Source organism: Populus alba, chromosome 18 (assembly GCF_005239225.2).
Source record: "Populus alba chromosome 18, ASM523922v2, whole genome shotgun sequence".
Lineage (NCBI taxonomy): Eukaryota > Viridiplantae > Streptophyta > Magnoliopsida > Malpighiales > Salicaceae > Populus > Populus alba.
In genome coordinates, this window is record NC_133301.1 from 14,591,627 (window position 1) to 14,616,051 (window position 24,425).

Sequence of the window (24,425 nt, forward strand, 5' to 3'; positions counted from 1 at the left end):
ATAAAAGAACTATGTTGAACCAATTAAAAACTAGAGTTGATTTGATTATTCCGAGCCTATCAAAACTCAATTATTATTTTATTAATATTTTATAAAAATACTCTCTACTCATGATGTGATTTTATACCGAGTCATTTTTTGATTGAATTTTAAAACTAGAAGTTATGAATTATGATATCTAACTAATAAAAAAGGAAAAACCATCTTCACTATTCCATTCCTTTTCTTTTCAACCAAAAAAAACAAAAAAAAAAAGAAACCAAGACACCATTTATAAACATGGCAGACAACCATTTAACTCTTCCCCTTTGGTCTCCTCATTGAGAAGAGAAACAAGCTTCCCGAGCTTCTTTACTCATGTTTCCTTCTTTCCCAGTTTGAAAACTAGAACACCCCATAACCATCCTTCTTTTCTCTCACAGCTCCCCTCTTTCAGGCTCTTAATTACAACTTCTCTGCTTCTCTCCATTAACAATGATCACTGGCAAGGACATTTATGATGTTCTAGCAGCAATTGTGCCTCTTTATGTTGCTATGATTTTAGCCTATGGCTCAGTCCGATGGTGGAAAATCTTTACAACTGATCAATGCTCAGGCATTAACCGTTTTGTAGCAGTCTTTGCAGTTCCTTTATTGTCTTTCCATTTCATATCATCCAATGATCCTTATGCTATGAACTTTAGGTTCATTGCTGCTGATACTCTTCAAAAAGTTGTTATTCTTGGGGCTCTTTTTATTTGGCAAGCCTTTAGCAAACGTGGGAATCTTGAATGGATGATCACTCTCTTCTCTCTTTCTACTCTCCCAAATACTCTTGTCATGGGAATCCCTCTTTTGAAAGCCATGTATGGAGACTTCTCAGGGAATCTTATGGTTCAAATTGTGGTTTTGCAAAGTGTAATTTGGTATACTCTTATGCTCTTCTTGTTTGAATATAGAGGAGCTAGGCTACTAATCTCCGAGCAATTCCCTGAAACGGCTGGGTCTATTACATCATTCAGAGTTGACTCTGATGTTGTTTCGCTCAACGGGCGGGAACCATTACAGGCTGATGCTGAGATTGGAGATGATGGCAAGCTACATGTGGTGGTGAAAAGATCAAATGCATCATCAATAGTGTCTTCCTTTAACAAGTCTCATGGACTAAACTCAATCACTTCAATGACTCCGAGAGCTTCGAATCTTACTGGTGTGGAGATCTACTCGGTTCAATCTTCTCGAGAGCCAACACCGAGAGCTTCAAGCTTTAATCAAACAGATTTTTATGCCATGTTTGCTAGCAAGGCCGCAAGTCCGAAACATGGATACACAAATAGTTTCCAAGGAGGGATGGGTGATGTCTACTCTTTGCAATCTTCGAAAGGAGCGACACCAAGAACTTCAAATTATGACGAGGAGATGTTGAAGTTAGGGAAGAAAAAAGGAAGACCAAATATGAGTGGTGAATTACTTAATGGTGGCAGTTTAGTTTCTTCTTATCCACCTCCAAATCCAATGTTTTCAGGGTCTACAAGTGGTGGACCAAAAAAGAAGGAAAGTGGTTCTGGTAGTGCAATGCCTAACAAGGAGCTTCATATGTTTGTTTGGAGCTCGAGTGCATCTCCGGTTTCAGAAGGGAACCTGAGGCATGCAGTTAATAGAGCTGCCTCCGCTGATTTCGGGGTCACCGACCCTTCTAAAGCTGCTTTTCAACAAGAATCCGCTGCTTCAAAAGGTGAGATACCTTCATTTGCCCCTCCTGCCACCATATTTGTCTCCTTGTTATTGCATGGAAACAAATGGCAGACATGTTTAATTTGTTTGCATTATGATGGTTAACCTCCTCTATTTTACCTATTCTGTTTAGTCTAGCAATACATTACAACTATACTTTTTGCTTAATGCTGATGCAGCAATGAACCAATTAATTGAAAACATGAGCCCTTCTGGGAAATGGAGTGGAGAAAAGGAACATGATGTAGAAGATGGGTGCAAGTTTCCTCAAAATGTGTCTCCCTTCACTTGCCAAAAGAAGATGGATATGACAGCAGATGGCTCAAAAAAACACCAAATGCCTCCTGCAAGTGTCATGACTAGACTCATCCTTATCATGGTCTGGAGGAAGTTGATAAGAAACCCCAATACTTACTCAAGCCTTTTGGGTGTTATATGGTCTCTCGTATCATATAGGTACTAAAAACCTTACACCATCTTTTCCTTTACCATTTCCACTCTCTAAATCACCTATATATATATATATATATATATATATATATATATATATAAAATCTGATGGAGCCTTAAATTTATCTTCAGATGGAACATCAAGATGCCGTCGATAGTTAGTGGATCTATATCAATATTATCTGATGCAGGTCTAGGAATGGCTATGTTCAGTCTAGGTACTTATCTTTCATATATATATGATTTTAAACAATTTAATATTTTTTTTTGGTCTAACAATGCATCGAACATTGATTCTTGCTTAAACAGGATTGTTCATGGCTTTACAACCAAAGATTATAGCTTGTGGAAAATCAGTGGCAACTTTTGCAATGGCAGTGAGGTTCTTGACAGGCCCTGCCGTGATTGCTGCAACCTCTATTGCCATTGGTATTCGTGGTGTTCTTTTACATGTTGCAATTGTTCAGGTTGGACCTCCTGAATGTCAAAATTAAACCCTAGTCTCAATGTTCTATTTTCTAATTGATGTGATCCAAAGAAGCTTTATGCATCTTTCTAGGTAGCTTCATTTACAATTATTTTATAAGAAATCATGTCCAAAACATGCCAAGAAAAAAAAAAATTTCTCAAACTTCCTTTCATTTCCTCAATCATTTAAAAAAAAAATTATTTGTTTTCTAGTCATTATCTGTTCTTTGCATTATCTTCATTATTTTGCTTTCAATTACATAATGTTGATCAATTCTTTGCAAAAGGTGATCACTTGTCTTCTTTATTGACTGGTTTTGCAATCTCTTACTAAATCAATAAATTTAAGCAATTAACATCGATTACCTGTTCACAGGCAGCTCTTCCCCAAGGTATAGTCCCTTTTGTATTTGCCAAGGAGTACAACGTCCATCCAGACATACTTAGCACAGCGTAAGTAATTTATTTACATCACAAGAAAGCCCTAGCTATACATATCAACCATTACTGTGTGAAGAAGGCGATCCCATTTTATCGAAAAATCTTAACAATCAGAAATTAATGGACTTGGTAGATTACTCTTACATTGCATTTTTTTTTTTTTTTGCAGGGTTATTTTTGGGATGTTGATTGCCTTGCCCATTACAGTACTCTACTATGTGCTTCTTGGCGTTTGACTTCATGGAAAACAAGGCAAGGAAAAGAGTATACTACTGTAAATCCAAGTCAGGCTAAGGTGGATGGATGCTATAAAAGTTGCTAAATTTTTTTTGTGCCATTGGAGCAAGACATAAACATCGTGTCATCATCTGCATGTGATCTGTGGGTTTAATATACCTTTTGCTCATGTCTTTACTTTGTTCAATGCTACTGTTATTTGTTTAATTTTGCTACATTACCAGGTTAGTTAGGTAGAAAGCAATATACTAGGGCTTAGGATGCAAGAAAAGGAGAGTTAATTATTATGTACTTGGAAGCTTATTACACTGACATCAATGTAGCTCTTTGACTTTGTAGTCAGTTTACGTTGCTTGATTCTTCATGAATTGTTGTGCTGGTAATATTTATTTAAGGTGTTGGGAAAGATCCACACTTCTTTCTGAAGCTTTGAAAATTGACATTCAGCCTGTTAACGTTCCCTTCCACACGTATTATTGTAATTTATTTAAGTTAGAAATATTGGAGGAGGAGAGCAAGAAAACTTCATTCATAATTATACATTCAAGGGCCAATAAACCAAAAAAATAAAATCAATCAATCAATTCAATTTGCTTGTAATTATCAGTAATTACTTAAGAGAAGAGATGAATATAAAAAAAGAAGAAGAAACATCCGGTCCCATTAAAATTAATAAGAATATTTTAACATGTATAAAAATTATTCTTTTTAATTCCTTCTCTCCTGTTCGTCTCTCTTTCTTGCATCTATCTCTAAATAAATATAATTATATAGCTATCATCATCTCTAGATTGCTAGAGTTTTAAATTAAACGCAGGAATCTACAGGTGATGTACAATGAATTCAGTATCATTTGATTATTAATTAGAGATGGATCCGGTTGCAAGAGAACAACTTTTGTGAATAATACTAGTTAATATGTGCATGCATCGGTGGAAGAAAATGAGGCAAAAGCCACGAAATGAAAGTTTATTATTTCTTGCGAGTTTTGATATATATATATATATATATATAGCAGTATTGTTTGTTGGGATCTGGTGACTTTGAGGAGGCATGTGATATATAAAGAGAGTAAGAAATACAATACTTGAGGCATGTAAATCACTGTTCGTCAAATCAAAATGAGACTGGCAGACTGCTCTCTTTCAGTATCATTTGTCCTAACTGCAAGTTTTTTGTAAGGTTATGGCGTTCAAAGACAAAGTTTGGCTGTCTAGTCTGGTTTTCAAGACAGATCTTACTATCATATTTTGACAACGTAGATGCTTCCTTCACCATCCATTTGTCTTCAACTTTGCACCTATTAAATTTACAAGTAAATGGCATTTTGGCTAGCAGTATATTCCACAATATCCATTAAAATAATTCGATTAAAAAGATTATATGCAAAGAAATCAATAATATAAATCTATTTTATTATATTTTTTCAAATTAATTTAACCACCCATGTTCACATAAATGTGATTTATCTTATTCCACAACCACAACAAGTGAGTGTTAAGATTGTGTTTGTAGTTTTTTTTTTTTTTTATTATTTTAATAAATATATTTTACTTTAAAAAACATTAAACTAATGATGTTTTTTTTTTTTAGAAAAATATCATGTACTGTAATATTATTTACGCACCACACCAAATTACGCAAGCAATGAATTGCAAAAACAAACATAGTTAATTATGTATCATTAATATTGAATTTATTGAAACAAATACATAATTAAACAGTTGTATCAAACCTTCAAGCATGACATGAGAACTCATCAAATTGTAACCCGATAAGGTTAAGATCAAAACTATGCACGTGTTAAGGTTCCTTAGTATCACATCAAATTGATAAAGTTGATGAGGAAAGAAAGCTTGCAAATACAATGTTCGTTGTTATGTAGGTTTTTTTTTTTTTTTTTTGTAATAATCTCACGTGGGAAGCCAAAAGCGTTGTCTTGTTTTTGGAGTTCAAACCCTGCATTGCACATGCACTTCTCTACAAAATCCTGCCATCTCTTGAGACAAACTCTTGAATAAACAACAAGAGTTGAAGAATTCTTGTAAACCCACGAGCCGACACCCTGGATCCAGTGACAATAAGAACTCTATCCCATGTGGGGACTTTCAATCTCAATCAGTTTATGTGGGTTTCTTTATGTTTGTTTGTGAATCAATCTACGATTAGTTTACTTGATTTCTTATTAATTTTCTCAGCTACAACTTCCGAGGTTCCTCGCATACATTATCTTGATTAATTTCCTAATTCAACTCCTTAAAATCCTTAGCAAGTTCAAGCATGTATTCAAAGCTTACATTACATGAATTATAGGTCAAATGATTCCATTTAACGTACGGTTTTATATCTTGACAATTAATGTTTGTATCACCTTGACAATCAATGTTCTATTTTCAGATTAAGTTTTTTTATATGATGATCATATTTTTATACGATGATTAAGTTCATTCTATCATCTTTGCCATTGAAAAGAGAACATGGCATTATCAGTATGATATTATGATAACATGTTTAAATTATATTTGATTAGTATTTCGTGAGAGAAAAATACATGAGATAAAAATGTAGTTGATTAGAGATGAAAATAAAAACATAAACAAATATATTTAAAAAAAAAAAAAACTTTGCAATGAATTTCTATCCTTGTTTAAAATGAATTTTTATCATTTCAAAACATGAATTATATAAATATATATATTTCCTCAATCATCACAAATATTCATATTTTCTATCTTGCAATTTTAATTTAATATATACTATCTTGGAGTTGCTTTAAGTTGTCCATCAAATGGCAAGCTGTCATTTCCACATACAGAAATCAAGACCAAGAAGACTTGTAAATGAAAAGGTATCTGTTCAAGCTAGTCAACTTTAGCTTGGAAACCCACATTCAATGGCTTTAATATTGTATTGTCTCTCGAGTTGCTGCCAAATCTTCACATACAGATAACTTGATGCAGAAAAAGAAAGCCTTAACGGTTTAAACTTGAGCAAGAAAAGCTGTCAAAAAAATAAGAACCATCAAATGGCTGGATCAGATACTAGAAACAAAAAACAAAACAAAATAATCAAATCATGACATTTGTGTAATGGACTAATATTGTTACGAGCAGCTAAGCATCAGCAGCAACTACACAAGCCCTTCAGATTGTTTGATTCAAATTTATGGTCAGCTAACTAATCTACAAGTCCTCTTGGGAAACTCACGATCCATTAACTTAGCAATATTCTAACCCAGAAACAAATGCAGATGAAGCAACGCCTAGAGTTAATGAAAAAATCTGTTGTCGCATGCTAGTCGATAAGCCATTGTCACAGAGATGAGTTACACAGATTCCCCCCCATAGCCATCATGGCTATCTCCATTTTCTTTACTCGATCTGGATTGTGTGGAAGACTTTCCAGGAGATAATTTTCCTGTTTGTGGTTTTGGTTTGCATATATTGAGGTATGTGTAACAAGACATGCCTCCAATAGCCGTCAATGCCCCGCATATACTGGTCGCTCCTGGATTGGAGCCAAATATGTAGTAATTTCCAAGAAGCACAACACATGTTTTGAATTGACCAAGAACAACATGAGAAATAGCAGATGTCGCCCTGAAAAGTAAATGAGATGAAATGAATGAGAACCAAACATCTAACTCAACACACATTCAAATTACTAATCATAACTTCATCTTAAGATTAAAATAATATTAGTTTAAAGACATAGCTGCAGCGTTCCATGGTTCATGTTAGTTCCATGGTTCAAGCTAGTTCTAGTCTCATCTTTTATGAACAAGGATACAGTAAGCTTAACAAAGCACACAACAATATGAAAATATTAGCAATTAGCATAAAAAAGTGGTTTGATTGTTCTTTAGGTGGGCAGCTTAAGGGTTGAAAAAGGAGAGGTGGGATTTTATAGGGAGGTTTTCAAGGATAATTGTTAAAGAGTGCTTTAAAGATTTTCAAGAGGGAAAAGTTGTCTTCCTTGTTTTTTTTTCCTCTCTTCCTTAAAAAGTCAACTTATAACCTACTCTCGTTCTCTTTTACTTGCACCTTACAGTTGGGACCCCATGCATTGTTTACTTTTTTCGTGATAGAAATCAGTTCACTATCAAACTTGCTCTCATTGGACCCACTAACGATCTAAATTCTCAAGCAGGTACCAATTATTTTTTAAGACCACCTATTTTGGCATCCTTAATGAGAGTTCTCATTATCTTTTTATCATTAAAACTCTGATATCATGTCAAAAAACTATCTAACCTAAAAACTTAACCGGTTAGAAGAGGCCTGAAAATGTTTTTGTATTACCCTCTTAACACCTCATAGCTAACAAACCCTTAGCTATAGAATTTATAAAATGTAAGTTAATCGATAAAAATATAAACAAAAGTAAAACATACTTTCTCTCAGCTTAAAGACAATTCACAGTGTAGAGATATTCTTGTTTCCTTGGTTGTAGTCAAGCAGTAGATATCTGGTCAGAATTCAGAAGTAGTCATGAGCTGGTTTTGGGGAAGATGATTCTTTGAAATCCAAGGTCAATAAGAGCATACACATAATAATTTTAGCCTGTTGATCCTCCTAATAGAAGTGGCCGGTCCATGAATTTCACAGATTTAACAAGCTTTAAAAAATTAATCATGAATTCTCCAATGATGTGAAGGGGTGGGTTAGGAATTTTATTAACTTACAATTAGAATGCATATTTCATAGAATTTGTCTGTGTTTTGAGATTCACCTCACCTATTCTTCCGATTAAATCAATGCTGCCCCTAGCTTTTTAGTTTTTGTGTCTTTATCCAATCCTTCCATTAGATTCTGAAGGCACAACAATGTAACTATTATCACATGGTACTCTTCTCTACAACAAAATTTAAGAAAAAAGGAAAAGGCTTCTAGTGTCAAAGGAGAAATTTAGCCCTCATCAACTCTTTTGAAAAAACACAAAACACACCATTCTGCAAACTACCAACAATGATGTGATGCTTATAATACCATTCCAAGATCAATGGCTTCCCTACCCAACTGCGTAATCATAACCAATGAGCCAAAGCATTTAATGGTCCGCTAAAATTTTAAAGTTATATATTCTCACTATAATACCAAGGCGTAAGTTAGGACACAGAGACTAACAACTCGATTAGAATTAGAACAGAGCTTAACCAACTGGTCCAGCACCCATTTACAGACTAGGAAGAGGTTTAGAACGGGTTATATGGATCCTTTTCCTATATTCAATTATGTTGTATTGTTTTTGGTTTATTCCTTCCGTTCTTCACTCCTATTACTTGAATGGCATAACACATGATCACCTACATATCCATAGGTCTAAATTGGAAGTGGCAACCCATTTTAGATACCTTCCCTTTGTTACCTAAATAGGTACCACCTAATTCCTCATGCATGTATTCATTAATTATGTAGTCATTTATTGTTTCAAAGCATGTCCTAAATCCGCGTCTCATCTATAATTTCTTTTTCTTTATTAAGATACTGCTTCTCAACCAACCAAATATAGCTACATAAAGCACATCCTCTTGAATTTTGTTAAATTTCAACTCAAGGTATACCTGGAAGCTTACTTGGCACAAGCCATTCCTTGCAATAAGAAACCTTTCTCTGGTAACCAAGAATCCTATTTCACAAATCAAAATTGCCATCTTATTTCTCACTTATCTTTGTCATCATTAGCCCACTTTTTAAGCGCATTAGCAAGTCAGGTTCATATTCAATCCCATGATGGCACAACCACAAGCAGATTTTGCTTTACTTTCACACAGGTTTCGCACCAGACAATAGGTTGTGAGAACATTCAAGAGCTAATCTCATTTCAAATTCCTCATCTGACTTGTATTTCTCAAATCTTCAATAGGAATTCCATTCTGTGCACTCTCAGGAAGTCATAATGACATCATATAACCTAACAGCCACATGTTCTAGCATCATAGGCTTGGCCCTTTCGATATTATCTACCTGAATTTTAAAGAACTGCAATTTCAATGAAATAAGCATTCTCTTATCCAAAGAAAAGAGAATTCGTTTTAATATAAATGCATGCTAAGCATGTGAGTTGTGTTATGGTCATATACAACAAGGGGTGTTATGTTGAGGCATTTACTATTAAGAGTCAGGACAAACCAAAAAATCATTAGGCATATGAAAGTGCCAGAGACACAATCCTTTTAAGGGATGTAAAAGGACCAGGTCAACATGAAGTTTTCTAAAATTTGAGACACTGCTTCCAGGATTTCTAATAGATTCTTCTACACTTTTTCTCCTCTATCGCAACCCCTCCCCCTTCCCATTTTTTGTCTTATATGTACCCACCGAAAACATGATACTCCTTATTTTATCTTTCATCACATGAAATTACAGAACACCATCTCATAAAAAGCACTTAGCATATGGTTTTAGGTCAAATGCATCAGCCGACATACAGTTATCAAAATATTTGATGTCTAAAACCTTAGAAAATAATGTTATACCAATCAGCAAAGCATTTTGATAACATTTTGGACAAATTAAAATAAAAAAAAATCCTTATTCTTTAATTTAGTAGTTCTGGTGCAATTATTATAATTTTTCATATCTAATTTATACACACTGTCTTATTATTATTCTTTTCTACCATAGTAAATTTGCCAGTGCAGATTCTATAATACTGTACACAAAGGAAGTTGTATATTAAAACGAGAAACCTTCTCTGGACCAACATGATTTTAGAACATTTCAATAATGATATAGAATGAATATGATCTTTGTTCCTTAAGAGTCATTTTATATCTTGATGTCCTAAATAGACTAACCTCCTCATATCCTATAACTAGAAATAACAGGTGATGTGCAGCAATTGAGAGGTTCAAAATACATCATTGGAAACCATGAACAAAACAGGCTGAGTTCTGTAATAGTTAAAAGGAATGAAGATAACTCACTCACCCAAGTGCCAAAGCACCAGACCACTGAAGCAAAAAGCCAAGAAGAGCAGACATGAGAATCAGTGCTGTGTTTCTGAAGTTCCAATCATAGGAGAAGACACCTGGGGGGTCTAAGAAAGGAATCAATGAAGCCAGGAAAAACAATGTAATTGGTGTAGTCTTCCACATTAACCTGCTCATCGATTTCACAAGTCAATTAAGATGTGAAAGCTATTTGGTGGTAGAAAAATGAAAATAAGGAATGTTACAAGGCAAATTTTTAGATAAGGTAACTTACGCCAAGGCTGTCCAGTTATCCTGCTGTTGCAGAGTGGACCAGAGAATCTTGTTGACTGCACTAGGAATTATCCAAGCTAGTGCTACACAAGCACCAAAGAGACTGAATTGCAAATCAGTTACTGTAGCCACAGCAACACCAATAGACACAACTGTAAGTGCAACCACCTGGAAGATTTCATATAAGAACCCAGGGCCAGCGTCAACTTAAGTTATTTGCAGAAATTAGTCATTCTGCATGAACATCAGGTCCCACTTGATAAAAATGCCATGTGTAAGGAAACTTCCAGAATCAATTTACAAAGACATTTATAGGCACTGAAAACTTTTGTATTTGGCTCAATAAAAGATGTTGCATGACTTGAAAAAATAAACAAAATAAGTAATTAACACTTCAAGCCTTTTTTCCTCCTAGAGGGTGCAAGTGTAATCCTTCAATGGGTATTTTAGAAGTAATGGAATGGGTATAAAGATCAATTCATGTCCAAATATGTTGTTTGAGGTTCCACGTCTCAAAATACAGGGCTTAAGTGGAAGATTTTTACAAGAGGAAAACACAACTTTCTGCATTCACTCTTCCAAATCCCTTACATTCAAATCAACTATTAAAGTAGATTTCAGTCTCATAAAGGTAACAACGATATATGACCAAAGCATTTACGAGTGAGTCCACTTTCGAGGCCCAAGATACATATACAAAATTAATGCTCATTGATAAACCCTTGTCCTGAATACAGTGAAACTCAAAATGCTATCCATATAGAAGTCCATGTTCATACCTTACCAGACACTTAGTGTGCAGATCAAAATTATAGAAAACCTAGTTCTCACATGAATGGCCTTTCTCCCATGAATCAATCAGTTGAAAATGAAAAAGAAAAATAGCACTGCCTTCTAATTCAGACTGTTCTGTCATCACAACAGAATAGAAAGCTTATTTTCATATGGAAGTGCACCATAGACATACATGAGCCAAAACTTACCTTGGAAAAAGAAACTCTCTTTTTAAACCATATAAATTCTGCTAAAACAATCGAAGGTGTAACAGCAATCTTAGCCATCTGATAGAATCCAACACTGCAACAAAACATGAAACATATCAAACACAAAACTTTGAACAGGACAACAAAGTTGTGGAAAGTAGGAAATGAATATCTAACCTATTGTATTTCAGGCTAACATTAGCTAGGCCAGTAGAGAAAGACATAACAAAGCCAAGAGTGAATAGAGATAAACGAGAAGATTTTGATGGAGGAGATGCAGGAAGCACAGAAAAAGTTTTTATAATGGCCATCAGTGCCCAGCTTAGTGCATAGTGAATAAAACTAAGACATATAGGAAAATGGAAGCCAACTCCTTGAAGCACCTGCCATAAAAAAAAGAGAGGCAAATCAAGTAAACTCCAAGAAACTGCAACTTGAAGCAATAACAAAAGCAGTTAAAACTAGATAATATGCATTTACAAAGGTTAGAAGACAAACCCATTTGTTCATGAAAATAATGCCAATAGCAACCAGAAAATTGAACGTGAGAGCAATGACAGGGCCACATAATTGTTGTTCGTGTCGCTTCGCGCTTTCAGACGAGCGAAATCTGCTAAATAAAGAAGACCGCAATTCTTCTAAAGCTCTTCCTGCATTGATAAGTACACAAATAAAAATGCAGGTCAATCAGCCACATCAAAGAAGACAAGCAATTGAAAAAAAGCCTCCACGGTTTACACAGAAAGCCACTAGCCAATGAGCAAAGCAATCACCTCTAGTTAACAACATAACAAACTAACTAGCATGTTTGAGTAGAATAATGGTTTGATTAATCCCTCTCAACAAAGAAAAAAATCACCAATATTTAAAGTTGCCAGTGAAAGGCAAATATGTAATGAGAAAAATCCCATTTTTGAGCAACTGGGCAGCCAACTCTCCCTTCATTCAACGGCAAAAAAAATTGCTTTATCTTTCTGAAATTAATTAAATAAAAACCAAAATTAAGCACTACTTTATCAGAGTTAAAGAGCTATAACCCATAAGAGAGAACCCAAGAAAATCAACCTGGTACTCCAAAAGGCAACAATTGCAGCAACAAAATAAAGTAAAATTTACATCCAAACAAAGAAAAGACTAGAGAATTCTAGCTAGACTGTTACTGACGCAAGCTAAACTGATAAACCTAGTGACACGCAGCAATGCAAATGAAAGAAAGAACTAAACTTTGAGAAATTTAAACAAAATAAAGAAATGGGGTCTCAAGAAATTCTTCAAAAAAGCTTACCTCTTTCACCAGCATCACTGTCTTTCCTCTTGAGTATCTTCCTCACATCTTTCCTCACCAAAAAATTCAAAACTTCACGACTATAGAGCATCTTTCTTTCTTCTTCCTTTGATTCTTTCTTTCACTAAGCACTAAACAGCTCAATTTGCTCAGTGTTTTCAGTCCAAATTGCTACCACTTCCCAGTACTCAACAAGACCTCAAAAAACAAAGAGCCCATTTTCTAGTTTTTGATAACTATGAAAGAGAAGCACCCTTGAACAAGCAATTCAAGTGCCAAAACATAAATTTTATTTTATTATTAACAGAAAATTAAAAAAAAAAAAAAAAAAAAAATAGAGTGATTCACACTGAAAAACATATCAAACACAAACTCCAATTTATAATTTTTCTATTGAAATATTTACTTTATAATTTTTCTTTTTAAATAAGTTTTAAAATCAATCTATATAAAATAAAAAAATATTAAATATATTATTTAATTTACTAAATTAAATAGAAAAAAAAAATATTTTTTTAAAAAAAAAACCTTCAACATCATTCTTTTTTAGTTGAAAAAAGTAGTCCTCCAATAAAAGAATCAACACCATTTATGTCATTATATATATAATATCATTATAAATATAGTTTATAAAATAAACATCATAAATTAATATAAAATACTAGTTTATATCTATCTCATCATATATAGAATCATCAAAATCTCCACGATATTTATTTTCATCAAGTTATTATCCTCATGCCTTTAAAACAGGCTTTCATAATTAGTTATAAATATGTGGTTGCTCTCTTCACGTTTCTTCAAATTTCTTTTATGTATTTTCATTAATTGATTAAATAATTCTTCAATTTGCCTTTATACATTTATCACTACTAACTAATAAGTTAATTTTATAATTTATATTTGCATGTCTTTTATTACTGGTTTTTGAATATTTGTGGCTTGAGATAGAAACACAGCATCTTTTTTTGCACTAGCATTACTTATTTCATGACCATCTTTTTCATCCATAGTTATTTAACAATACACAACAATTAATCACCATAAATCTTTTATCTTTGATACCAATTGATGCAGACTAAAACCACACAAGAAAAGCAACAAAGTACAAGAATACAAAATTTTCAAAAGAAAGGATCACATAAAAACTCTAATATACAATTTTATTAATAGATATTTCTTTTCAAGTTGTTTACCTTTTAAAAGGTTTACAACTTTTTAAATAAATCAAAAAACAAGCCTAAAGAAACTGGAAAACTTGAAAACCAAAAAAAAAAAAAAATCCTAAACAAATTAGAAAAAAATAAAAATAATCTTTCTTAAAACCCCATGCATAAGTGATTGTGGGTCCTTAGCTAATAACAAGAACCCATTCAAGAGGAGGTAGTCTTTTAATTGAGTAGAACATCATGGAGATTTCAGATTTTTAATTAAACTTTTCTGATTTTAAAGGAGTTTTATAAGAGGAAGAGTTCATAAATTGATTTAACAATGTTGAAATGATTTTTTTAGTATAAAAAAGTTCTAAAACATATGTTAGTTAAATTAATTGCGATCATATTGAAGGGGTAAGGTTACTAACTATTGGAAATAGTTATAGATAACACAATAGAGATAAGAAAAATCAAGAATCAACATTGAGAAAAAATAAAAGAAGAAGATGAATGAACACTTTATTCCTTTTAGTTTGCACAAACCATGTATCAATAGCTCAACACATTGAAACAAAAGAGTAAATCTATTAACGATTATATTGATGAATTATTTCAATTATTAGTAAGGAATTATTTGGAAAAAATGGAAAGAACAATTGGTGACAAAGTATTTAAAGGGGTTACGACAATCCATCTAGAACATATTGTGCTTGCAATCCCAGTATATAATGTTAAAGGTATATCAAAAGGCTTTGATGGTAGAGAAATAACAAATTATTAAGGTAGTTTCAAACAAGTTAATATAACAAAAGAGGGTGCAACAAAAATATTAGAAGGTTAGCTACTCAGCAAATTCAAGAGACCACCGATACTGGTTCAAGCTCAATATTTAAAATTCATTATTATATGTGTGAGGCATCATGCTACTGAATGCAACAACTCAGAAAAGTGATTTGGGTAAGGATATGTTGATAAATAAGCCTTTAAATAATATGGATGATGTTGTTTATAATAACTAAAATAATAATGAGGATATTTTGCATGGATATAAAAGTGCTATGAAGGTGTTATTTTAGTTATATAAAAATCATGTATTAAAATATGATTTAGATGAAAATTAATGGCATAGTAATATCTTAAATAATATTTTTTTTTTGCAAGCAATAATAAATTTACACTTAAATATATGTTTAAGTTTTTAATATAATAACAAATTAAAAAAATAACTTATTATACAAAAACAAATTCACCTTTTAATATATTTGAGTCCAATTGCTCAATCCAATCCAACCAAGCTCATTTTTATTGGTCATGGATCCAGCAAGTTCAGATTAGGTCAGTCCCTAACCAGTACTAGGATAACCCCAACCCGACAACAAACCTCTTAAAAGTCCAACACAAACACAACTTCTCAAAACCTCGACAAAATCAAAAAATTCAACACTTCCATCGTCAAACTCCACAAAATGGCTCCCAAACCCGAATCCCAAAACCTAACCTCAACCACCACCTCGTCCGCCGCCGAACCATCGTCCCCCTCCTCCATAGATCCACTCTTCCACCTTCTCACCCTCCTCCCTTACTCAATCCTGCGCCCACCACGCCTCCGTCTCAAACTCCCCTCCTTCACCCTCCCTTCCTCCATGACAGTCTTCTCCTTAGTCCTCCTCACCTACTTCATGGTAGTTTCTGGCATCGTCTATGACGTAATCGTTGAACCACCTGGTATCGGGTCAACCCAAGACCCATATACCGGATCTGTCAAACCTGTGGTTTTCTTGCCTGGAAGAGTTAATGGGCAGTATATAATTGAAGGGCTCTCTTCTGGGTTCATGTTCGTTGTTGGTGGCGTTGGCATTATTTTGATGGATCTTGCTCTTGAAAAGAATCGTGCCAAGAGTGTTAAGGTTTCTTATGCAACTGCTGGGATTTCCTCTGTTGTTATTGCTTATGTTATGAGTATGCTTTTTCTTCGGATTAAGATCCCAGGATATCTTCGTTGAGTTTTCGGGTTTTTTTATGTATTTTGGAATGATACTTTGTTAAGGTAGTTCGAAATCAAAATGTGGCTTGTCAAATGGGGTTATTGTGGATTTTTGTGATCTGGGTTGCTCTCATTTGATCTTGTGGTGCTAGTTGGTTATGGAACTATTAGTATTTTTGTTAATAAAAGTCGCAAATTCTGACTACTTGTTGATGATTTTGCTGAATTGAGGAAATGCTAGTGATTGTTATCTTTATTGTCTGTGATTCTGTGTTTCTTTATTAAATTCTGGCTTGTTATAAAATTGAGAAGATTTTAATGATGAGATTGGAATGATATCAGAAGATTAGCGTGGTGTTTTTTGGATGATGACATGCAGGAATCGAGAAGCATAGGTGAGTGCTGGTGTGTCCCTTTATTCTAACTTGAATTCCAATGTTTTGAGTTTATTGAGCAGTGCTAATGGGATTATCTCTTTGTTCTTGATAGTCTTAAGGATTATTAACTTGATCATACTGAAATGGTGATTGATGTTTCATCAAACTTGTGCTCGGAATCGGAATTGAATAAACTGCAGAGCTAGGTTAGACTAATGCTTCTTAACACTCCCTTTCTTATGGTACTTTGAGGGTGTGGATAATTCCACTGCAAATCTGCTAGTTTATGCTGTCTTATGCTTTTTTCTCAACTACTGAGACTAAATGGTCAAATCTCAATTAGAAGTTTGTCTGAAGTACAAGAAACAATAATAGTTCGAAGAAGATGGGTGCTGCAAATTCTATGAGAGTTGAAAGAGCTTTTTAGAGGTCATGATTACTTATCATTTTAATATTATTGATTGCTGAATTTTGTTTGTGAAGTGAGAAAACAATAATCAGTATCATGAATTCAATTGCCGTGCTATTTTTTGGATATTTGTGAAGTAAATCGGAATCAGGATGCATGGTCACCAAACACCTAAACTTCAACTTCAACTTCAACTTCAAGCTGCCTTCTCCAAGCTTCCCTATCTTATAAGGCCATTAGAACCATACCCTTCTCATTAGAGTTTAGTCTGTCATATTGCCACCCATTAGAGTCACTCCGCTTTTCTCTATGGTGCTGCCCTCCCCTGTGCACAATAGTGAATGTAGACAAGAAGGTGACCAGAAATTTTACGGACTCGACCTCTAACTACTTGATTCTTACGGCATAGAAGTGATATAGACACAGAAGAAAGAGAAATGGAAGAGAGAAAATTAAAAAAAAATATCTTTATTTTATTGGTGGAACTAGATATCTCTCATGTATGATGTAAGTATCAGGTAGTAAATTTTTTGAAAGTTTACTGGCTAGAATATGGCCTAGCTTTAGATAGCAATTTACTTGGATTTGGAATAGAAATTTTGTTATGGTGCACGGTAATATTAGGAAGTAATTGAAATGCATAGTAATATTTGATTCTCAAAACCATATCTGAAACAATGATGTCCATTTATTTACAAACCAAAAATAAGGCACGCCCATGTAGACCTAGGTTGGAATATACATGTCTTGGGGGAGTTCTGATCTTCCTCCTATGATGTACTGAAGATACGAAGCTCGAACACATGCATGCTAAGAATTGACTAGCGTAACAGATGCAACAACGAACAGTCTAGTGGTCCTAAGAGAGATTCTTTGAAGAGAATAGACGAGCGGGTGAGAACATCCTCAAGTATCTAGGAGAAGCAAGGCCTTCAATGGAACGATTCCATGTGTGTTTAGGGGATTTCCCACTGTATGCAGGAGAAGCAAGAAGGGAGTGGTAATGATCAGGCGTAACATCGAACCCTTCTCTGTCTTTCCTGGACCCAATTCTCCCATTGAAGGTCGCATACTTGACCAATTTACCAACCCATGACTTCTTCTTTGTTGGGCTCTTGTGGCCTGCATTCATCTTCTCACTCAAATACTCCTTGACAAAAGGCACCCCTCTCTCCACCACCTCCATTGGCGGAGAAATGAGCGGGTTCCCTTCAACGGACAGCTTTTGCAGCTTCCTTAGGCACCCCATGGAGTCGGGCAAAGTTGTAATCTTGTTGTAACTCACGTCCAATTCCACAAGAGATAGAAGGAGGCCAATGGAGTATGGCAAGGTTTCAAGGTATTGGAAATTTTGGCTTACATTTAGGACCTCTAGATTGATAAGGTTCTCTAAGTCTTCAGGAAGGGACCTTAGATTGTTCAACCTTGCGTCTAGTATTTTCAAAGAAGTGATGTAGGAGGTAGACATGGGAAGAAACACAAGCTTGTTTGAATTTACCGAGAGCTTCTTGAGGTTAACAAGCTCGAACCCCATGGTGTCTGGTAATCTGCTTAGCTTGTTGAAATTGACATTCAATTCTTCTAAAGACCTGAAACAGAAACACAAGATTTTGATATAAACATAATTGAAATGACAATAAACTGCTTCTAAATTCACATTTTATTTGATGGTTACATGCATAGCCACTCCATTTACTGGATTTCATATTTAGTGAAATTGATTTAATCTTAATATTTGTCTAAAATTACAAATGCACATCTCATCAGAGCTTTAAATTTATATTCTCTCATAACATATTTAAATATTTATAGTAATTAAGTGAATGAGATTAATTTTATCTAATAACATGAAAAGAAAAAAGAAAAAAATAAAAAAAATTAAATTTTTTTTATAAATAAGAATGAGATGAATTGCAGAATTTTTAGGACATTTTGATCTAGTTGCCGAGTTACAGATTGGGTTGGATTGATCCAAGTCAATTCAAAAAAATATCATTTTAAATATATTTTTAAAATTAAAATGATATTATTTTAATTTATTTTAAATCAAATTAAATTTTGATCGGTTAATTGAGTTATATTAGATCAATTCCTATTAAGTTTTTTTTATTATTATTATTAAAATGAGAGGATCATCTTGAACATGTGAAATGAAATTTAAACAGTATATTTGACAATCATGATCAAGACAAATATACATACACGTAGTCCACATCTAAACTATCAAATATACATACACAATATGTCCACATCTAAACAGTCATTTTAATCTTTCCACTAAAGTCAAATATTAATTAATTAGCAGTGGAAAAAACGAAAAGTGTTAAATACACTTCAAGGGGAAAATCATCATGATCAATATCATAAATGGGTTTTGAACCCTTGGATCCTTTTGGAAAAGCTGTAGTTTTTAGCCGCGTGCCATTAATTCTTAATCATAATTCAAAAACTATAAACTAAAGCTTGTAAAAATTGGAAATTACTGTGGAAATAGTATTATCAAGCATTTTGGATCATGCTTTTCATGAAAAGCATTAGAAGTTAAAAATGAAAAAGAAAAAAAAAAAAAACATGAAAACAGGTTTATCTATTTGGTAATATATATGGTTACGGTTGTTTGTTAAAGTGTTTTTTTATGCTGAAATATATTAAAATAATAATTTATATATTTTTTAAAATTATTTTTAAGATAAACACATCAAAATATCTAAAAAAATAAAATTTTAATAAAATAAAATAAAATATTTTAAAATATAAATTGGCTTGTGTTTCCAATCTAACAGAAACATTTTCTCAACTTTAGTGAGCCGATAAATAATTACACCGAGGGACTTTAGTGCAGACAAAAAGATTGACCTGCTCTTCACCTCTCCTCCATTGGTTTGGTCCAAGCCACCTTTCTTTCTTTGCATGCGTGCTACTATTTCCTAAGTTTTAATTCCACATCATCATTGACATTTTCTTTGACTTCTCGGTAATTCTTAACCCTGACCGTCCATGATGCTGTTAGTCAAGGTTCTCGCACTAAATCTTTTTGCCACAATAAATATTTTTGTTTAGCTAAAAAAAACCATCTTTTTCTTGTCTATATATATATATATATATATATTCGAATAAGCACCCTCTTGTACCAAATAAAATAGCACATATATAGGCCCCAAAACAAATAATATTTCTAATTCTTGATGATCGATTCACTTGATATAATTTATACGATAAGATTGTGATTAAGAAGGCATACATCCTCAAATTAAAGCTAGGCTCCACAGTGATGGAACTGTGATTAACTAACAATAAGATGCAAAAAAAAAAAAAAATTAATATATACAAATTAAGGTCTTTGAGTGGCCACGCATGATGGTGCAGATGACATGGTTACTTAATTTTCTTTTTTATTTTTCTACATCTGGGCTAGTTATTAGTTTGAGTATTTGGATGATCACACTTATGAGAGTTAATTATTTCGATAATATTTCAACAAACAGCAAAATTAATTAATGAAATATCCGATCAATCCAATCCCATGTCATTAATGGCTCCTGAGGTTAATCGATTAATTATCTTGCTATATGCATAAAATATATTTCTGTGAGCAAATCAAGAGCGTCAGGAGACAGCAAACCTGCAATTCTCTATGGTTCTGGGAAGGGACACAAGAAGGTTGCATGAAACATTGAGAGCCTTGAGCTTTGACAAGCACCCAATGGAGTTAGGGAGAGATTTGAGTTGATTTGAGTGAACATCCAACACCACCAAATTTAGCATTCTTGCTGTTAATGATTCTGGTATCATCTGTCGAATATGGAAATTATAAATTTCTCGATTTGTTAGCTTGGTTCCGTTGTGATCTGGCCAGTGGAGATTTTCAAGTGTACATGTTATAAAAGTCAAGGAAATATTTAATGTATGATGGTGTTCCTAGTTGATTAAAACTAATAATTATGAAATAAGCATATAGTAATATGCTACTACATATTCCTCTATTTCCTTGTGCTACGTGTTGAATGCTTAACTATAGTATTAAAAACTCTCTAATTGTTTGAGATCCAAGAGAGAGTAAGAGGTGAGAAAAACCTGAAGAAATATTTGAATAAATACTTTTTCTTAGATTATATACATATAGACCAATATTTAGTAGAAATCTTAAGACCCACGTACGTACGACTCATGAATAGAGAGAGTGATATATATATGGTCCAAGAAATATCTTCCAAATTTAACAAAGGGGGGGACATAAAAAAGAATATAAGCTTTCTCAGCTTTTTGTTTTTATTGGAATTAAAAAAAATAGAATGATTATAATTGATAATAAGATTTTTTTTCCCCAGAAAATTCTCCTTTTCTTCTTCGAAAATTAATAGTATTTTTAATCACTAGTTTTAAACTCAAAATGGCATCGTGCAGCTTCACCAACTCCAAATGAAATGATTGCTATTCAAAAAAAAAAAACAAAACAAAAGCTACGTTTTTTTCCATAAAAAAGAAAATCAAATTAACAACAAAAAAGCTGTGTTTTTTATCAAGAACAAAGACTAATACAAAAATGTTGTGTTAATATCAATCAAAAATTTGTTTGATTTGGCCTCAAGAAAGGTTTCCTTTTGCACTTCAACAGAAAATTTGTTGGGATAAATCCATATTGATCACTCAAGTAGGATGAGAAAATATATATACCTGAAGATCGTTGTCGGAGAGGTTCAGCTTGCAAATAGCGGATAAATTGAGTGAAGGGTTAGGTATAGTCTCCAAAGACATACCACTCAAATCAACTTCTTCTTCCTCAATTGCCTTCCTTCTCTCTCCCATAACCTTCCTTCTATCTACCCTGCTCATCATTTGCTGCTGCTGCTGCTGTATCTGTTCATACATCATCTTTACAACACTGAATCACACAACAAATACATGAGAATGATTCGAAGATAAGATATTTGATGGAGTACCGGTGGTTATATCATAGAACAAAGAAACAAGAACAAGAAAGAGAAGGGGAAGGGCATGCTATCGTGTTTTTTTGGGGTCTTTTGATGAGCAAATTCAAGACCCAAGAGCAATTAACATATCGTAATAAAGGACGTACGGCTGAGGATGGCGAGGAAGGTAAAAAAAAATGGGATTGACGTCTTCGGAAGTACAAGGCCGTATTGCCAGGGTTTGCGTGGCCATCTATACCTTTTTCATAAAGTCAACCTTTTTTTCACATTTATTTTCTTTATTTTATTTTTTATTTTTTTATTTTTTTTATGTTGAGGGCCACATGCTACCCACCAATCTCGTTCCCTTTCTTGTCATTATATCCCTCTTGACTTTAATCCCTATTTGGTTTTCCCATTAATGAAAAAAGAGGATAAATTCAAATGAGTCCCTCAACTATGATGAGACTTTCAATTACATCCCCGAACTACCGGCTTAACCAGGCATGCTATCCTAAACGAATTCACGTTATCAATACTAACGGTACTTATTTAAGATTATCACTTTGAAAAAATTAACGAAGAAACCGGCTAAGAACATTAAAAAGAAGAAGAGGAATTGATCAAGAAGTATAAGAGATGTTAATTTATAGATAGACTAATGCTTCAGACGTTGTTTTAGAAAAATGAATCAAACAAAGGAAAATTGAAACTTTCTATTTAAATATTACAATATTATTTCTCCATTCAAACAACTGGAAAACTATTTCTTAAAGTTTCAAATTCTCACTGAGCTTAGATAACATATTTGATTAATACTACAAGGAATTAATTAATTAATAATGATGTAGATGCACACATGATTAATCATGTTTAGTGAGCCGCACAGTTTTCTTGAGGGCACATGGTGACGGGTGATCAGCATATAAACAATCCTTATCTTCCCTTCCCTTCCAACAACCAAAATCCATTTTTTTTATTTTTTATTTTTTATTTTAATTTCAAGTTGGATTATGATACTGCAAGATTGATAAGAGGAGTAGCTTATACAAAGGATCGATGGTTGTAGTTTTATTTATATGGAGGATCGTGGGGTTTTAAATTAAGAATATTTGGTTGATTTCGTTGTCTGCTATAACAGGCTGCCAAGCTAATTAAGGTGAGGTGAGACTTCTTGTTGTTTAATTAAGATGCTTTTATTCGATTAAAAGAAGAAGATGCTTTTATTACTTAACTGCTAAAAGAAGAAGAAGACGATGATGATGATGATGATGTTTTTTTTTTTTTTTTTATGGTGTTAATTAAGATATAAAGTCCTCTCCCTTGACCATCTCATGAATATATATGTATACATTATGTCGACATGATACATTCACAGGAAATAACAACCTTTATATACGTTGTCCAAGGTTCGATTATATAGTATTAATTAGTTAAAGAAGAGAGAATTAATTAACCTCCTTAATCACTCACTAAACCTAAATCTAAACCTATCTCTTAGGGTGAAGAACTTCGTCAATTTACAATTGAACATAATCCATAGTTGGTTGTTGACCTTTGTCTGTGTCTTTATGGCTGTGGATCTTTAAAGAGTTGTTTGTTATTGTTATGAATTTTAAAATAAAAAAGAAAATTGAAAACAAGATTTGAATTTCTTTTTCATTTTCTAATAAAGATTGACAATTGAAAACTCTTGAAACAAAAAAAATTAATTTTAAAATTTTATTTAGGACTCAAGTTATGATTAGATCGATACCATATTCGAGATATTTAGCTGCACTAACCTGTTTAAAATGTATAGTTGTGATTGTTTTTCAAGGTGTTTTTCACTTAGAAAAGTATCAAAAATCAAAATAATATATATATATATATATATATATTTTTAAAAAAATAAATTTTGATATCATTGTATCAAAATAATCTAAAAATATTAAAAAATATTAATTTGAAGTAAAGAAAAAAATAAAAAATTTAAAAATTTTAAAAATATTTTTTAAAATACAAAAACAAACATTAAATTCATGTATTTGAAACTAACCATATAGCATCTCGAGAGTCAAACCATTAAACTATAAAAGAAAAACTAAAGATAGTGCGTGTGAGCATATGTATGGGAAGAGAAGAAACAAGTTCGAAAGGCACGGAAGAGCAATTGTGAAGAAGGATTAGGATAAAACACCTAATTAATAAAGCATATTGTCATTCTATGATCGATTAGAAACAAAATTGTATTCTTCTTTCTTTTCTTTATTCACAGCAACAATTTGTTTACGGAAGAAGAAGAAGAAAAAATACCCTCTTACAAAAAATATCCTGAATAAGAAATTATAGTTGCTGAGAAACATTAACAATTTCCGTACGAAGACAAGGAACACAGTTCGGTTATTTGATTATTTTATGCACAGAGAGAGATGCAACTTTTGACAACGACGTGGATATGAGCTGGCTGATCATCTTCCTCCTCCCACGGCTGTCAAAATTCTCCACAGAAATTATGATAAATTAGGGTCATGTTGAGACCTGCCATGGAGCATCTCGAGAGTCAAACCATAAAAGAAAAAAGAGAGATAGCGCGCGTGAGCATATTTATGGGAAGAGAAGAAACAAGTTCAGAAGGCACGGAAGAGCAACTGTGAAGAAGGATTAGGATAAAACACCTAATTAAGAAAGGATATTGTCATTCTATGATCGATTAGAAACAAAATTGTATTCTTCCTTCTTTTCTTTATTTCACAGCAATAATTTGTTTACGGAAGAAGAAGAAGAAGGAAAAATGAAGTCTGCCCATAAGATCATCATGATCTTAA

The 24,425-nt window shown here is 33.1% G+C and overlaps 4 protein-coding genes across 8 annotated transcripts; 2 read left to right on the top strand and 2 right to left on the bottom strand.

Annotated features, from left to right (window-relative positions):
* The first annotated feature begins 321 nt into the window (after positions 1–321).
* LOC118039573 (auxin efflux carrier component 2) lies at positions 322–3,731 on the top strand. The gene is made up of 6 exons (XM_035046317.2): positions 322–1,714; positions 1,893–2,169; positions 2,296–2,381; positions 2,473–2,630; positions 3,008–3,084; positions 3,242–3,731. The coding sequence occupies exons 1-6, from the start codon at positions 475–477 to the stop codon at positions 3,306–3,308; spliced, it is 1,905 nt and encodes a 634-aa protein (XP_034902208.1). The 5' UTR covers positions 322–474; the 3' UTR covers positions 3,309–3,731.
* Positions 3,732–6,179: 2,448 nt separating this feature from the next.
* Positions 6,180–13,150, bottom strand: LOC118039572 (nucleotide-sugar uncharacterized transporter 1). 4 transcript variants are annotated; one of them, XR_004685945.2, is made up of 8 exons: positions 12,785–13,145; positions 11,998–12,149; positions 11,677–11,882; positions 11,500–11,593; positions 10,518–10,684; positions 10,242–10,412; positions 6,544–6,908; positions 6,180–6,309 (listed from the first exon to the last, which is right to left on the bottom strand). XR_004685945.2 is itself a non-coding variant. In XM_073406091.1 (8 exons), exons 1-7 carry the CDS (start codon positions 12,873–12,875, stop codon positions 7,725–7,727), a joined length of 933 nt encoding a protein of 310 aa, XP_073262192.1. In that variant the 5' UTR covers positions 12,876–13,150; the 3' UTR covers positions 6,769–6,908; positions 7,703–7,724. The 4 variants fall into 4 exon arrangements, 3 of the variants coding, with proteins under 3 accessions (XP_034902207.1, XP_073262192.1, XP_073262193.1); XM_073406091.1 differs by lacking the exon at positions 6,180–6,309 and adding an exon at positions 7,703–7,776 and having other exon boundaries at positions 6,769–6,908; positions 12,785–13,150; XM_035046316.2 differs by lacking the exon at positions 6,180–6,309 and having other exon boundaries at positions 6,520–6,908.
* Positions 13,151–15,334: 2,184 nt separating this feature from the next.
* LOC118039571 (uncharacterized) lies at positions 15,335–16,127 on the top strand. Its single transcript, XM_035046314.2, has one exon. It carries the CDS (start codon positions 15,405–15,407, stop codon positions 15,939–15,941), a length of 537 nt encoding a protein of 178 aa, XP_034902205.1. The 5' UTR covers positions 15,335–15,404; the 3' UTR covers positions 15,942–16,127.
* Positions 16,128–17,328: 1,201 nt separating this feature from the next.
* LOC118039570 (plant intracellular Ras-group-related LRR protein 6) lies at positions 17,329–21,875 on the bottom strand. 2 transcript variants are annotated; one of them, XM_035046312.2, is made up of 3 exons: positions 21,383–21,875; positions 20,331–20,500; positions 17,329–18,297 (listed from the first exon to the last, which is right to left on the bottom strand). In XM_035046312.2, the coding sequence occupies exons 1-3, from the start codon at positions 21,578–21,580 to the stop codon at positions 17,568–17,570; spliced, it is 1,098 nt and encodes a 365-aa protein (XP_034902203.1). In that variant the 5' UTR covers positions 21,581–21,875; the 3' UTR covers positions 17,329–17,567. The 2 variants fall into 2 exon arrangements, with proteins under 2 accessions (XP_034902203.1, XP_034902204.1); XM_035046313.2 differs by having other exon boundaries at positions 20,331–20,556; positions 21,383–21,482.
* Between the last annotated feature and the right edge of the window lie 2,550 nt (positions 21,876–24,425).

Excerpts from the sequence above, each read along its gene's own strand:
- LOC118039570 (XM_035046312.2), bottom strand. The coding sequence starts at position 21,580 with ATGATGTATGAACAGATACAGCAGCAGCAGCAGCAAATGATGAGCAGG. Across the intron at positions 20,501-21,382 it reads TCTCCGACAACGATCTTCAG|ATGATACCAGAATCATTAAC; the intron begins GTATATATATTT and ends CATATTCGACAG. Across the intron at positions 18,298-20,330 it reads AGAACCATAGAGAATTGCAG|GTCTTTAGAAGAATTGAATG; the intron begins GTTTGCTGTCTC and ends TTTCTGTTTCAG.
- LOC118039572 (XM_035046316.2), bottom strand. The coding sequence starts at position 12,875 with ATGCTCTATAGTCGTGAAGTTTTGAATTTTTTGGTGAGGAAAGATGTG. Across the intron at positions 11,883-11,997 it reads TTATTTTCATGAACAAATGG|GTGCTTCAAGGAGTTGGCTT; the intron begins GTTTGTCTTCTA and ends TTTTTATGGCAG. Across the intron at positions 10,685-11,499 it reads AGAGAGTTTCTTTTTCCAAG|GTGGTTGCACTTACAGTTGT; the intron begins GTAAGTTTTGGC and ends GAAATCTTCCAG.
- LOC118039573 (XM_035046317.2), top strand. The coding sequence starts at position 475 with ATGATCACTGGCAAGGACATTTATGATGTTCTAGCAGCAATTGTGCCT. Across the intron at positions 2,631-3,007 it reads TACATGTTGCAATTGTTCAG|GCAGCTCTTCCCCAAGGTAT; the intron begins GTTGGACCTCCT and ends ACCTGTTCACAG. Across the intron at positions 3,085-3,241 it reads CCAGACATACTTAGCACAGC|GGTTATTTTTGGGATGTTGA; the intron begins GTAAGTAATTTA and ends TTTTTTTTGCAG.
- LOC118039571 (XM_035046314.2), top strand. The coding sequence starts at position 15,405 with ATGGCTCCCAAACCCGAATCCCAAAACCTAACCTCAACCACCACCTCG.